General features: G+C 62.6%; 3 protein-coding genes and 1 long non-coding RNA gene across 5 annotated transcripts; 3 read left to right on the top strand and 1 right to left on the bottom strand.

Annotated features, from left to right (window-relative positions):
• Positions 1–12: 12 nt before the first annotated feature.
• pex6 (peroxisomal biogenesis factor 6) lies at positions 13–5,372 on the top strand. Its single transcript, XM_086120049.1, has 17 exons — positions 13–869; positions 1,273–1,800; positions 1,870–2,021; positions 2,121–2,198; positions 2,266–2,377; positions 2,455–2,576; positions 2,658–2,760; positions 2,827–3,228; positions 3,329–3,405; positions 3,521–3,638; positions 3,707–3,912; positions 4,142–4,203; positions 4,435–4,543; positions 4,624–4,740; positions 4,811–4,888; positions 4,975–5,114; positions 5,192–5,372. Exons 1-17 carry the CDS (start codon positions 189–191, stop codon positions 5,320–5,322), a joined length of 3,216 nt encoding a protein of 1,071 aa, XP_085976175.1. The 5' UTR covers positions 13–188; the 3' UTR covers positions 5,323–5,372.
• A 66-nt stretch (positions 5,373–5,438) lies between these two features.
• On the bottom strand, positions 5,439–7,009 carry LOC147199612 (uncharacterized). The gene is made up of 3 exons (XR_015101829.1): positions 6,588–7,009; positions 6,268–6,415; positions 5,439–5,758 (listed from the first exon to the last, which is right to left on the bottom strand). It is a non-coding gene; the product is annotated as an uncharacterized LOC147199612 (long non-coding RNA).
• Positions 7,010–7,315: 306 nt separating this feature from the next.
• On the top strand, positions 7,316–9,173 carry LOC147199611 (serum response factor-like). Of its 2 annotated transcripts, XM_086120076.1 has the most exons (5): positions 7,317–8,181; positions 8,253–8,537; positions 8,616–8,757; positions 8,827–8,915; positions 9,011–9,173. In XM_086120076.1, exons 1-5 carry the CDS (start codon positions 7,831–7,833, stop codon positions 9,095–9,097), a joined length of 954 nt encoding a protein of 317 aa, XP_085976202.1. In that variant the 5' UTR covers positions 7,317–7,830; the 3' UTR covers positions 9,098–9,173. The 2 variants fall into 2 exon arrangements, with proteins under 2 accessions (XP_085976201.1, XP_085976202.1); XM_086120075.1 differs by having other exon boundaries at positions 7,316–8,181; positions 8,253–8,757.
• A 788-nt stretch (positions 9,174–9,961) lies between these two features.
• Positions 9,962–13,732, top strand: eif4a3 (eukaryotic translation initiation factor 4A3). Its single transcript, XM_086120065.1, has 12 exons — positions 9,962–10,216; positions 11,141–11,213; positions 11,310–11,376; positions 11,545–11,607; positions 11,677–11,809; positions 11,956–12,036; positions 12,117–12,258; positions 12,387–12,525; positions 12,607–12,722; positions 13,077–13,184; positions 13,262–13,389; positions 13,602–13,732. Exons 1-12 carry the CDS (start codon positions 10,063–10,065, stop codon positions 13,616–13,618), a joined length of 1,221 nt encoding a protein of 406 aa, XP_085976191.1. The 5' UTR covers positions 9,962–10,062; the 3' UTR covers positions 13,619–13,732.
• The last annotated feature ends 42 nt before the right edge of the window (positions 13,733–13,774 follow it).

The raw sequence follows: 13,774 nt of genomic DNA, 5'->3' as shown, positions 1-13,774 counted from the left end.
TTTTAGTTATTTTGACTTCAAAATGGCGCCGCGTGAGCGGCTGCCTTTCCAGCAGCTCCTATATTTTGTTGTTCTACTTCTTCCTTTCATAACTTTGCTGCTGTGAATCGGGAATTTCTCCATTGCGAGACTAATAAAGGTTTTCTTATCTTATCTTAAAAGCAGATGAAGCGGACACGGGCGGAAGGATGAGGGACTCCCGGTTCAAGATGGCGGTCCGGAGTCGCACTCACGGACGGCCCAAAACGGCGACCGCTCTGACGCGAGGACAAAAGTCGGCGTCAATTGGACGGACGGCCGTGACGTCACGAATAGGAAGTCGGAGCAAGATGGCGACCCAGGTGGAATTGTTGAGGCTCGAGCCTTTCCCGGCTCGCGCGAGTCCCCTGGACGTGCTCGCGTCCGAAGGGGAACTGCGTCGCCTTCTCCGCGACCACTCGGAGCCTCCGACCGTCCTCTTCACCCCGAGGTGGCCGCCTCCGCGCCCCGGCCCGTGGCCCGTCCTGCTTCGCCTTCAGGCGCTCGGCGACGAGGAGGCAGCGGCGGCGGCGGCGGCGGCGGCGGCGGCGGTGGAATTCGAGGGCGCCGCGGGGGGAGCCTCTCCGCCTCCGTCCCCGGGCCCGCTGAGGCTCTTCGCCAGCGGCTTCTTCCTGCGGCTCCGCGGACTCCCCGCGGAGGGGAGCCGGGGTACCGCGCGGCCAGTGCTGCCCGTGAGCCTGGACGAGGTAGTCCTCGGAGCCCGCGTCGGGGCCGCTCTGGAGCGGGACGACGCCGAGGGGCTCGCCTCGAAGCTGCTGGAGCTCTGCCGGGATGGACGCTGTCTGCTGGCCCGCCTCGGAGAGCCGCTGGTGGGGGACCGACCGGGAGAGGTGAGCGCCCCCGCGTCCCCTTTCTCACAAATGAGAAGCGGGTCGGGGTGGGGGTGGCAATTTTTCCGCCGTTTTATTTCTTAAATTGATCATTTTTGTGAATGGTCTAAATCCGTTGAGAAAATTTGAGCGGGGGGAGGGGGGGGGGGTCAGGTGCCTTACGGTGGAGTTTTTTCCCATCTTCCGATTGTAAACAGCCCCCTGCGATCGGACACTTATGATGTCGCGATTGGTCGCCCCCGTCCAGGCCACGCCCCCTCCCCCCGCTTTATTTTGCGGAAACATGAAAAGTGGGACCTCCTGGAACATTCCCCCAATATGTGCCGGCAGGGAAAGCGAACCGGAGCGGTCGAGCTGACGCGGCGCCCTTCTTCTTTTTTTCGCCGGCGGTTTTGTCACGCAGATCCCCGACACCCTGGTGCTGTCGTGCAGCCCGGTCGCGCAGGGTCGCGTCACCGCCGACACCGCCGTGGTCCTGGCCGACCGCGGCGCCCCCGGGCCGGCCCCGCCCCCGAGGGAGCTCCACTTGTGCGCCTCGGACTTCGCTCGCCAGGCCGCCCGCCTGGCGGGGGGGCGTTCGCTGCTGGACCGGCATCGGGAGTCCCGCGGGGTCCCGGAGGAGCCGGAGCGCCGGCTGGAGGTGCGCGTGACGGACGTGCGGCGGTGGCCGGGAGCCGACGGTCGCCGCGGCGGCGACGCCGACGCTCGCCTCTACGTCGGCAGCCGCGCGCTGCTCAGACTGGGGCTGTTTGACGGCGAGTGGGTCAAGCTGCGGCCGGCGGGCCGATCGGAGGGATGGCGAGCCGCCTCGCTGACGGCCCTCCGGGCGGCGGACGACGACGACAACGTCGGCGTCGTGTCGGAGACGTTGTGGTTCAACCTGACGGGCGGGCGGCCGACGGCGGACGCGGCCCGCCACCTCTGGCTCAAGGTGCGCGCAAACACATGTGAAGAACACGCGTGCGGCGCCCGCATATCACGTGCGCTTGTCGGCTTTCAGAGATGGCGGCGGCGGCCCGGAGACGGCGACACTTTGGCGGCGGCGATGCCGCCGCCGGCCGGCGAGCTTCGCCTGCGGCCGCTGGCGGCGCCGGCCGACCCGCGGCCGACTTGCTACGACGCGCTGCTGGCCGCCCACTTCTCTGTCCCCAGGTGGGTCGACGCCACGTTTCCCCGAGCGACATCACGGGTGTGAAAATTGTGACCTGACTCGTGTGTGTGTGTGTGTGTGTGGGGGGGGGGGGGGCGCAGGCTGGTGGCACCGGGGGACGTCCTGCTGGTTCCCACCCGCGGTCACCCGGACGTGATGGAGGACGGCACTTCCTGGAGGTGCGTGACGGCGCGTTACGTCAGGAACGGCGAGCCTTCTCACCCTTTGACCTTTGACCCCACCCAGGCGCCGGGCGCTGCTGTTTTTGGTGCAGACGGTGTCTCCCCACGACCCGGGGAAAGAAGAAGAAGGGGGCGGGGGTTACCTGGCCGACAGAACGCACACGTCCCTCTTCATGGTGACCTTTGACCCTTCCAGTCGAGCCAACGAGCCCGTCCGCCGCGACCTCTGACCCGCGCGCGCCGATGCCGACAGGGGCCGCCCGTCAACGGCTCGGTGCCCCCCGGCGCGGCCACGCTGTGGAGCGGCGAGTCCCCGCCGGGTCTGGAGCGCGCGGTGGACGCCATCGGGCGGGTCCTCGGCCCGCACCGACGCGGGTACGGCGAAACGATGGCGTTTTTGGTGAGGGGGGGGGGGGTGCGGTGGGGTGACCTGACGGTGCGACGCTTTCTCGCCAGCTCCCTCCCGGCGTGCAGGCTCCTTGTCCACGGGCCGGCGGGAAGCGGCAAAGCGACGGCGGTGGCGGCGTCCAGCTCCAGGCTCCGCCTCCGGCTGGTCAAGGTACGAGCGCTCGCCGGGCGAGTGCCGGGCGAGCGCCCTGATTCTCCCCCGTGCCCGTTTTCGTAGGTGGACTGCGTGGGCGTTCGCGGCGACACGCCCGCCGCCACCGAGGCGCGCCTGACTTCCCTGCTGGAGCGAGCCGGCGCGTCGCAGCCTTGCGTCCTTCTGCTCGGGAACCTGCAGCTCCTGCTGCGGCCTGGCGGGGGCGCCGCCGCCGCCGACGACGACGACGCCCGCGTCCGGGCGGCCCTCTGTCGGCTGCTCCGCGGCGCCCCCGGCGGGGTGGCGGTGGTGGCCACCGTGCGCGAAGCCCGCCGGCTGCCCGCCGGCGTGGCGGCGGCGTTCGTCCACCGGGTGGCGTTGGAGATGCCCGACGAGGGGGGGCGGCGGGCCGTTCTGACGCAGCTGAGTCGGGACGTCGGCCTCGCGCGCGACGTGGACGTGGAGCGACTCGCCAAAGTCACGGCCGTACGTTGCCCCCCCCCCCAAAACCCGCCGCCCCCCCCCAAAACCCGCCGCCCCCTTTTCACTTGTTCTCTCCCCCCCCCCCCCTTTTTTCCTCGCGGAGGGTTTGGCGTTGGGCGACTTGCGCGCCCTGCTGGTGGAGGCCGGCCGCGCGGCTTGCAGACGGCTGGTACTGGCTTGGTGAGCGATCGCCCGGGGGCGATCGGCAAACATCCGCCGCCGCCGCCGCCGCCGCCACCGCCGCGTTCCTCGTCCGGCGGGCCCCCGTGGCAGCGCGTGGCGTGTCTCGTTTCAGCCCCGGTCAGCGCGAGGAGGACGTGTGCTCCGGCGGCGTGGGCCTCCGGCAGCGGGACTTCCTGTCGGCTCTGCGGACCCTGCGGGACGCCCGATCGGAGGCCGCCGGCGCCCCCAAGGTCAGGCCCGGTTCCGATCGCGGGCGAGGCGGTCTCGTGACGAAAACCGCCGCGACGTGCGCGCTCAGATTCCGGCGGTGCGCTGGGAGGACGTGGGCGGCCTGGAGCGGGTGAAGCGGGAGGTCCTGGACACGGTGCAGCTCCCTCTTCGGCGTCCGCAGCTCCTGTCGCTCAAGCTCAACCGCACCGGCGTTCTGCTCTACGGGCCTCCCGGCACGGGCAAGACTCTGCTGGCCAAGGCCGTGGCCACCGAATGTTCCGTGACCTTCCTCAGGTCAGCCCCCGCCCTCCGACGGCGTCGGTCCGATTCGAGGAGCTCCGAGAGCCGCGCCGGGGGGCCGTTATTTTCTTTGCGCCGGGACCGTTAACTCATTCGGAACCGGACCATTCCGGACCGGGTCCGAAAAGACGTTTCAAAACGTCTTTGGGAGCGAAGGAGTTGAGAGTCGTTCAACCGCTAGCTTTGCGCTAATGGGGGGGGGGGGGTTGTTTTTTTTTTTCAGCGTTAAAGGTCCGGAGCTGCTCAACATGTACGTGGGGCAGAGCGAGGAGAACGTCCGAGAGGGTGAGCGCCGCCGCCGGCTTTTTTTGCACCCCCGTTAAGAAAGTCAAAAGAACTCGGCGGGTTCCTTGCGGAGTGCCCGCGTTAAGTCGACTCGAGTGACACGACGGCACGCGGACGCCAAAGCTCGGCCGTCGCCCCCGACGGGCTAGCGGCTAGCGTCCGACGCGTTAACGGGCTAGCGGGCTAGCGTCGGCTCGACCGAGGACCTCACCTTGACCTTTTGACCCTCAGTGTTTCAGAGAGCGCGCTCGGCGGCCCCTTGCGTGGTCTTCTTTGACGAGCTGGACTCTCTGGCGCCCGGCCGGGGGCGCAGCGGAGACTCCGGCGGGGTGACGGACAGGTAAGAGCGCACGCGCGCGAACCCGCCGGGCGGATTCGCCGGTGGGTGCGGCGCCCAAAGTCCACCTCCGAAACCGCCAGGGTGGTGTCTCAGCTGCTGGCCGAGCTGGACGCCCTCCACGCCGGGGACAGGGTGTTTGTCATCGGCGCCACCAACCGACCCGACCTGCTCGACCCGTCCCTGCTCAGGCCCGGAAGGTCAGTCCGGATCCGCCTTTCCGAGGAGCGACCCCGACCGTCTTCACGTGCCCCCCCCCCCCCGGCGCAGGTTCGACAAGGCGGTCTATGTCGGGATCGACGCGGACCCGAGCTCCCAGCTGCAAGTCCTGCGGGCCGTCCTTCGGAGGTAAAGAGCGCCGCCGCCGCCAAACGCCCCCCCCCCCCCCCCCCCGACCGCCATCTGACTGGCTCACCCCCCCCCCCCCCCCCCAGCTTCCGCCTGGATGCCTCGGTGGACCCGCGGCGGGTGTTGGAGCGTTGCCCCGCCTACACCAGCGGCGCCGACCTGTACGCGCTGTGCTCGGACGCCATGGCGGCCGCCGTCAAGAGGAAGATCGCCGCCATCCAACGGGGTCGGTCGTCGGCGCAGGAGGAGGAGGAGCTTATCGCCGCCCGACTCAACCCCGCCCTTTTTTTTTTTGGGTCCCAGGCCTGGACTCCGAAGACTCGCCGCTGCGCCTCACCATGGAGGACTTTGGCGCGGCGCTGCGTGACTTCCGGCCCTCGGTGTCGCCGGAGCAACTGCTGCCGTACCAGGGCCTCCTTCAGCGCGCCGCCTGACGCACCCGCCCCCCTAAAAAAATAAATGTCCACACGCGACATGAACCAAATGAGCCGTTCTTGACATTTTGGGGTGGATTTTATTGATGGGATGCCTCAAACGTGCCAGGTGACCTCTTCAAGCAAACAGCGGGGGGGGGGGGGGGGGGCGGCAACGCCGTCGACTACCAGCGGCGTAAATGTTTGGATTGTCACACGTCACACTCCAAGTCGGCACCTTAGCAAAGAACGGGCTAACTTCCTTAGCGTCGGCCGCCATGTTGACACGTTAGCGCCGCCGCGCGGACTCGTTAGCAACTGGGCTAACGAAGGCGGCGTTTGAAACGGTGGTCGTCGGGATCTCGGGACGTCATCGAGCGGGTCCGTCGCGCTTGGTCGACGTCGCCGCGGGGGGGGGGGGGCCCCTCAGGTGAAGTGCGGCATTCTGTTGCACGTTCTGCAACAAAACAACATTTTGTGACCACGCGAGTCCAAATGCCGAGGCTCGAAGATGGCGAGATGAACACGGAAAAGTCGCCAAACTGAGACGTCACGATTTCACAGCGATCGTTTCTTGAAGGGGGGGGGGGCATATTCGCTCGGACTGCGCCTTGCACTCGGTCCGAACTCTCGCGTTTTGTTTTGCTTTGGATTTTGCGCTTTGCCGAGCGACTGAAAATTCTTCGCCCCCGACAAAAGGAGCGCGTCGGAAGCGGGGCCGCGACGACGCGAGGCCGGGAAAATGCGCTTGTGACGCGGCCGCCGCTCGTCCTCGCCGTTTCGCATTCCTGCGGGCCGGGGCCGTCGAAGCTTACGGAAAAAAAAGAGAAACAAACAAAGCTGGAGATGAGCGGCGGCCATTTTTTTTTCTTTTTGCCTTGATCGATGCCGGATTTCACGTTTGCGGCTCGCGCGCCCTCTCGGCGGCGTTTGCCGGGCTCCTTTCCCGCCAGCCGCCATATTTACCGCTTACGTGGCCTTGGCTACTTTGGTTCTCTTCATCCTCTTCCTCCTCATCAGGGTCACCTGAGGTCGCTTGAGCCCGGCGATCAGCAGCAGGAGGCGGGGCCTGGACTTGGTCAGCCAGCTCCTCAGCAGCGTTCCTTTTGGAAACCTGCACGGCGCGTACACGCACTCGGTCAAAGCGCTACGGGAGGTCTGTTTTTCTTTTTTCTTTTTTTTTCGGGGGAGGGGGTGGGGGGGCGCCTCGGCCGAATCCAATCGCGGAAGCGGACCGTATAAACGCGGATCGATGCGGATGAGTTTTTGGCCGGCCGCCTTCTTACCAGTTGACCCCGCACATGGGTTAGGTGGTGGGCCGGCGCGGCGCTGCACTGGAATGGCGAGCTGGCCAGCCGGACGCTAGAAGCTTCAGCGCACAAACACCAGCTGCCAATCATAATAGGAGGGGGGGGCGGCCCACTCAGCACTTCTCGCCGCAAACAGCAAACGCTGGGCCGATGGCTGAACCGTTGCCATGGCGACCGGCCACCCCTCTGTGGGTCGCGGGGGGGGGGGGGGTGCGACGCGCAACATCCTTCCTTCTCGACCTCTTCCATCCTTTCTTAGCTTCTGCCTTCCTTCCTCGCCTGCCGTATTTCCTTCCTCTTCCGTCTCCCCCCCTCACTCCTCGGTGATAATTTCACAGCAAAACCTAACCCGAACCCTGACTTAATTTTGTATTGAAAATTAGGTCATGAAATAAGTCAAAGTAAGTCGATCTCAAATTAGTTTGATAAAAAATATATACATATTAATAATCTTAAATTAATTTTTAAAGAAAGATTATTATTCAAATAAAATAATTTAAATTCCCCATTACAATTAATGAACATTTCACTTTCATTTGCAGTCGTGTGCGTATATATGAGATGAATAAACGTAGACTTTTCCGGGACTTAATTTGCCTAAACTTACCACAGCCACTGTGGGACTTTATTTTGAAAATCAAATTTGCCTAAACCTACCACAGCCACATCCGCCCTCTGTCTACCATGGCCTGAAACTACCTCCTGCGAGTCTGCCGACGATTGACTTCCGGCGGTTGGACGGCTCGTCGGGCAAATCGGGAGCGAAAGGAGCAGGTCTCCCGAACGGGCCTCTCGCCCTTTTCCGCGCACGTTTTCCCGCAACCGTCTCGCTCATTGTCGGGCTCCAAGGTGGAAGATTTCAAGCAGCGCGGCTCGTCTCGCGTTCGCGTGACGGAACTAGATGTCGTCGCGGAGGAGCCTCGCCTGGTGCTCGTCGGCGGGATTTCCTTCGGAGGAGGGGGAGGAGCTTGTCCGCCGCCGTCGCGGCGCAAATCAACTTTTGAACTCGGGGACTTCGAATGTCGGCGCTTTTCTTCACCGCGACATCTCCGAGACGCCCAAGCGCGAACGGGAGCGCGACGCCTCGCTCGCGTGAGCTGGGGCGGAGCGGCTAGCCTGTTTAGCCTGCTAGCTCATGTAGTTTAGCGGTCCCGTCGGCGCACTCGGTCCCGCCGGAAGTCGGCCACCGTCGACGCGGACGCTCGCCGGAGCCTCGCCGATGGGCACCAGGAGCGGAAGCGGATCGCCGTCGCCTCCGGGCTACGGAGCCGCCGCCGAGCCGGACGCGGGCCGCTTCGACGCCACCGTGGTGCTCGACAGCGGCTCCGAAGACTCCGACTCGGCTGACGACGAGGACCCGGCCCGCGCGTCTCCCGGCGGCGGCGGCAGGCGGGGCGTCAAGCGGGAGAGGGACGAGCGGGCGCCGCTCGCCCGGCCGCCCCCCGGCGCGCCGGAGGCCAAGCCCGGCAAGAAGACTCGCGGCAGGGTCAAGATCAAGATGGCCTTCATCGACAACAAACTCAGGAGGTACACGACGTTCAGCAAGAGGAAGACGGGCATCATGAAGAAGGTGAGTGACGTCAGAACGCAACCACGTGATGTCACGGGGTCACGACCCCCCCCCCCCCCCTCCGCCGGCAGGCGTACGAGCTGTCGACGCTGACGGGCACGCAGGTTCTGCTCCTGGTGGCCAGCGAGACGGGTCACGTGTACACGTTTGCCACGCGCAAGCTTCAGCCCATGATCACGTCGGAGACGGGCAAGGCGCTCATCCAGACGTGCCTCAACTCGCCCGACTCGCCGCCGCTGCCGCCGCCGCGCTCGGACCCCTCGTGCGACCAGAGGATGAGCGCCGCCGGCTTCCAGGAGACCGACCTCACCTATCGAGTGAGCGAGGCGGCCGACGCCCGCCCCGACGCCGCCAAGGTAACGCCCCATGTGACTCCTCCCCGTACTCGGCGAGTGAATCGGGAGCATCGGTCGGCGCTTGGCGTGTCTCCGCAGGACCTCGACAAAGCGGTCGCGAGCGTGTCCCACGCGGCGCCCGGCACGCCGCCCGCTTCGTCCTCGCAGACGGCCGCCGCCGGGCCGCCGCTGGAGTCGTCGGCGGGCGTGGTCTTTCCCGCCGGGTTCGCCCTGACGTCAGGTAGGGCGTGCCGGCGCTCGCGCTGCGCCTTTTTATCGACGTTGCTCAACGCCGCTGTTGTGCCGCCAGGGGGCGGAGTCTCGGCGGCGCCGTCGGTGCCCGTCCCTCGGGTCTTCCTGGCGTCCCTTCCGCCCGTCTCCGCCGTGCAGCTGCACCCGGTGAGAAGAACAAAAATTTCTCCTCGCACATTCCCGCAAATCAAAAGAAGCTTCTGAACCCACGCGGCGGCGGGCCTTTGTGCGTGTGCGCGCAGATGATGTTGAGCCAGCAGAACGGCGGAGGCGGGGCTACCCTGACGGAGCTTCAGCTCGTCAGTCTGGACGCGCCGCAGGCCGACTGACGCTCGACAAGTTCGCCCCACCCCCCTCTGAGCGTTCAACGTGTTTCAACTGATTAAAATGTAATTATTTTTTTTCCTCCACGCGTCGTGTCACTTCCTCTCGTGCTCACACCCGACTTCCTGTTTTGCAACAACTCAACTCGTGAGTGTTCTGTTTTGCTGTCAACTTCTGAGTCCGATTAAAAAACAAACCAAAAAAAAACCAACTGCCATGCCGTGATTCCAAAACGCGACAACGAGTTCATCTTCGCGTGACTCTTTTGGCGGGAGGGAGGGCAGGGTAGAGTTCGAGAGGTCAAGGCGTCACCCGATTCAAGGATGGCAATTTTCCGCGCATACGTGGAAATCCGCCGTTATTTCTTAAATTGATCATTTTTGTGAATCGTCTAAATCAGTTGAGAAAATTTAAGGGGGGGGGGGTCGGGTACCTTACGGTCAAGTTTTCACGAGCTCTCCCCGATGAGTCTTTTCCATCTTCCGATTGTAAACAGCCCTGCGATTGGACGTGTATGATGTCTCACTTGTTGTGATTGGTCGCCCCGTCCAGGCCACGCCCCTTTTCGCTCTTTTCATCGCTCGCCATTGCCGTCCCTGCCCGATAGGACTGACGCTCCATTTCAGACGGAAATGGAAATTATTTTTTTTTCTGTTTGCTTTTTTTGAACTGGAAGATACGATTACGATTGCGTGACTGTCTCTGTTTTATGGTACGTGTTGTGTTACATCGTATTGTTCTTTTATGTGAAGTGTTCTGTAAAGCGCTGTTGTGAACGCGCGCTATAAATGAAGATGGACGAGGATGAAAAAGGGGGCGGGGCGGCCGGCGTCATTTCCGGCGGCGCTTCACGACTGCGTCATCGTCGCGGCGACACGCGCTCCTTTCTTTTCCGTTCCGCTGTTCGTAGCTAGCGGCTAAGCGTGGCGGCGCCTCTTTTCTGTTTTTTCGCTTCAATTCGAGTCAAGAAATGGCCGCCGGCGGTGTTCCGAGTCGGAAGCGGCTCCTCAAGGACGAGGACATGACTAAGGTGGAATTTGAAACCAGCGAGGAGGTGGACGTCACCCCCACCTTCGACACCATGGGCCTTCGGGAGGACCTGCTGCGCGGCATCTACGCTTACGGTAGGCCGGGGATCGGCGAGGCCTCCGTGGAGCTCGAGCGCTCACGCCGCCGTCGCCGCCGCAAGCTCCCATTCGCCCCTTTTGCGCTTCACTTTTGTAACGCCCGCCCGATGAGCGTCGGGCTCACATTCGCCGCCGCCGCATAGGCACTTTGTCGGCTTGCGGTTGCGCGGCAAGCTCGCCGTTAGCTTGATTAGCCGCTAAGCGCTCGCTGCTTCACTTTTGCGCCCCCCCCCCCAAAAAAAATGGTGGCCCCAATTAGAATCGCGTCTCCAAGCAAACCAAACAACAACATTTCCACCGCGTCGACGACAATTGCAGGGATGGCAATTTTCCGCGGATACGTGGAAATCCGCCGTTTTATTTCTTAGATTGATCATTTTTGAGAATCGTCTAAATCCGTTGAGAAAATTTCTAGGGTGGGGGGGGGGGGTTCAGGTACCTTATCGTCGAGTTTTCACGAACTCTCCCGATCAGTCTTTCCATCCGATTGTAAACAGCCCTGCGATTGGACGTGTACGATGTCTTACTCGTTGTGATTGGTCGGTCCGTCCAGGCCACGCCCCTTTCCGCTTTTTTCATCACTAGCCATTGGCATACCTGCCATCTTCTTCTGATTGTTATTATTTGCTCGTGTCCACCGAAAAGAGCGTGTGTGGGGGGGGGATGCTGTCAGAATTAAGCAACCACATTTTCAAGATTGAAAAAAGGAAGTCCTTGCTCTGAATGCCCGTGACCCGTTACGAAGAAAAAGTCCGAGCCGAAGACTTCGATGCCCGGTTTACCGAGAAGTCGCAGTAATGTGGTTCTCCAGAGATCTGCCCCCCCCCCCCCCCCCAAAAAAAAGTATGGGGAGATGAAAGTTAGGCCATGCGGGCCATCTCGAGTGGTGGCGTGTTCACGTGTGCCCGTCGCTTGTCTCAGGGTTCGAGAAGCCGTCGGCCATTCAGCAGCGAGCCATCAAGCAGATCATCAAAGGTCGAGACGTCATCGCTCAGTAAGAAAAGAGCCCCCCCGCCCGAATCCATTCACGCCACCCACAAACAAAAAAAAAAAAATCCAAAAAACAATGTAATGTCGTGGGTTCGTTCAGGTCTCAGTCGGGAACGGGAAAGACGGCCACCTTCTGCGTGTCGGTGCTGCAGTGTCTGGACATCCAGGTCAGTGCGCCACCAAGGAAACAAAAAAACATTTGATTTGTATCGCTTATGAGCCGCCAGCTGGTGCTTTTTTTTTTTTTTTTAGGAACCGTGTTGGTTCCAGTCCAGTTTCATCTGGTTGTTTTGACACTGTATGCTCATTTTTTGGTGGTGGTGGTCCACGCACAGGTGAGGGAGACCCAGGCCTTGATCCTGGCGCCCACCAGAGAACTCGCCGGCCAGATCCAGAAGGTAAGCCCCGCCCCCTCCCCCGCCCATTGGCGGCGCTGACGGCGCGGGCGTGTGCGCCCCCGCCCGCAGGTGCTGCTGGCGCTGGGGGACTACATGAACGTTCAGTGCCACGCGTGCATCGGCGGGACCAACGTGGGCGAGGACATCCGCAAGTTGGACTTCGGCCAGCACGTGGTGTCGGGAACGCCGGGGCGAGTGTTCGGTGAGCGCCCGATCAAAACAAACCGGCGTTGATTTGCGATGGCGATCGGCGACCGTCTCTTCCTGCGGCGCTCACCTCAGCCTCTGAGGGGCGCTGCGGTGCCGCGCGCGCGGACGGTTGACGGTTGAAGTCCCGTGTGCTTGCAGACATGATCCGGCGCCGCAGCCTGCGCACGCGCGCCATCAAAATGTTGGTTCTGGACGAGGCCGACGAGATGCTCAACAAAGGTGGCGGCCGCCGCCCGCCCGCCGTAGCTCGGCCCGCACCGGAAGCGCCGTGACCTCTGACCCTTTTGGTGGCCGCGCAGGTTTCAAGGAGCAGATCTACGACGTCTACCGCTACCTGCCGCCCGCCACCCAGGTGGTCCTCATCAGCGCCACGCTGCCGCACGAGATCCTAGAGATGACCAACAAGTTCATGACCGACCCCATACGCATCCTGGTCAAGCGGTGCGTGGGGTGGGGGGGTGGGGTGTGGGGGGGTGCACCACCCAGTCAGATTTGCTATTGAGAAATTCGCACTTTCGCATCCCAAAATCGCCATTTGAAACCGATTTTGACTCGTATCGGTGCCGCAGCGACGAGTTGACGCTGGAAGGAATCAAACAGTTCTTTGTGGCGGTGGAGCGCGAGGAGTGGAAGTTCGACACCCTGTGCGACCTCTACGACACGCTCACCATCACGCAGGCCGTCATCTTCTGCAACACCAAGAGGAAGGTGGGTTAGCCGCCGCGCTGGCGCCGCGACCCCCCCCCCCCCCCCCCCCACTCTCCCGTGACACCCTCGTGACGCATTCAGGTGGACTGGCTGACGGAGAAAATGCGAGAGGCCAACTTCACAGTGTCGTCCATGCACGGAGACATGCCGCAGAAGGAGCGAGAGTCCATCATGAAGGAGTTCCGTTCCGGAGCCAGGTGCCCCCCGCCAAACGCAATTTCCATTTTTGCTCGCGGCCGCGGCGTTCCGCAAGGCTTTGACTCTTCCTTCACGCCAGCGGGGGGGGGGGGGGGGGCGGCCTTTGAGTGCGCGTACAGCCTTGAACAGAGCGAGTCCTAATGAGGACGGGCCCAAGGCTGCGTGGGTGACGCGTGCACAGACACACACACACAGGTCCTGGTTTTTCACCCGTAGAGGGGACCGCAGGGGGGGGGGGCTCTTGGGCACATTCTGGTACCTTCAACGCTGCAGCTCTCCGGAGCTTGCGTGCGGCGCGCGTTCTGATGTGTTGCGTTCGTCATGCTTTTTTTTTTTTCGGGGCGTGTGCGCAGTCGCGTGTTGATCTCGACGGACGTGTGGGCCCGCGGTCTGGACGTGCCTCAGGTGTCCCTCATCATCAACTACGACCTCCCCAACAACCGAGAGCTCTACATCCACAGGTAGGATGCAATCCCCCCACCCACACGCACCCCCCACCGCGCCTCGCTCATCAGCCGAACTATGACCCCCCGCCCAGGATCGGCCGCTCGGGTCGCTACGGACGCAAAGGCGTGGCCATCAACTTTGTGAAGAACGACGACATCCGCATCCTGCGCGACATCGAGCAGTACTACTCCACGCAAATCGACGAGATGCCCATGAACGGTGAGCCCCCCCCCCTTGCAAATTGACAAATGAAAGTTTTATTTTTCTTGGTCCGCTGGCCGCTCTTCGCTAGCATCTGTAGACTGGGGGGCCAATAACCCCCCACCCCCGCAAATAGTCAAGCATTCGTTTCTTTTCTTTTAAAATTGGGAAAAATCAGCTCACTTTTTTTCCCAGCCTGTACTGAGATTTGTTGTGACGCTTGTCCGCAGTGGCCGACCTGATCTGATGCCGGCGTCCCCCCCCCGGAGGCGTCCGCCAAGATGGCATTCTTCTTTTTTACTTCCTGTTGCGTGGGCTGGCCGACAGTGGTTTGTTTGTAAATAAAGCTTTGTTCGTCTTTTTTTTTCTCCCCCATTTGTGTTACTGTAGCAGCAGCAGCTGT

Source organism: Hippocampus guttulatus, chromosome 9 (genome assembly GCF_054856545.1).
Source record: "Hippocampus guttulatus isolate MCC_2025c chromosome 9, RoL_Hgut_1.0, whole genome shotgun sequence".
Lineage (NCBI taxonomy): Eukaryota > Metazoa > Chordata > Actinopteri > Syngnathiformes > Syngnathidae > Hippocampus > Hippocampus guttulatus.
This window is presented reverse-complemented; position numbering and strand designations above follow the sequence as displayed.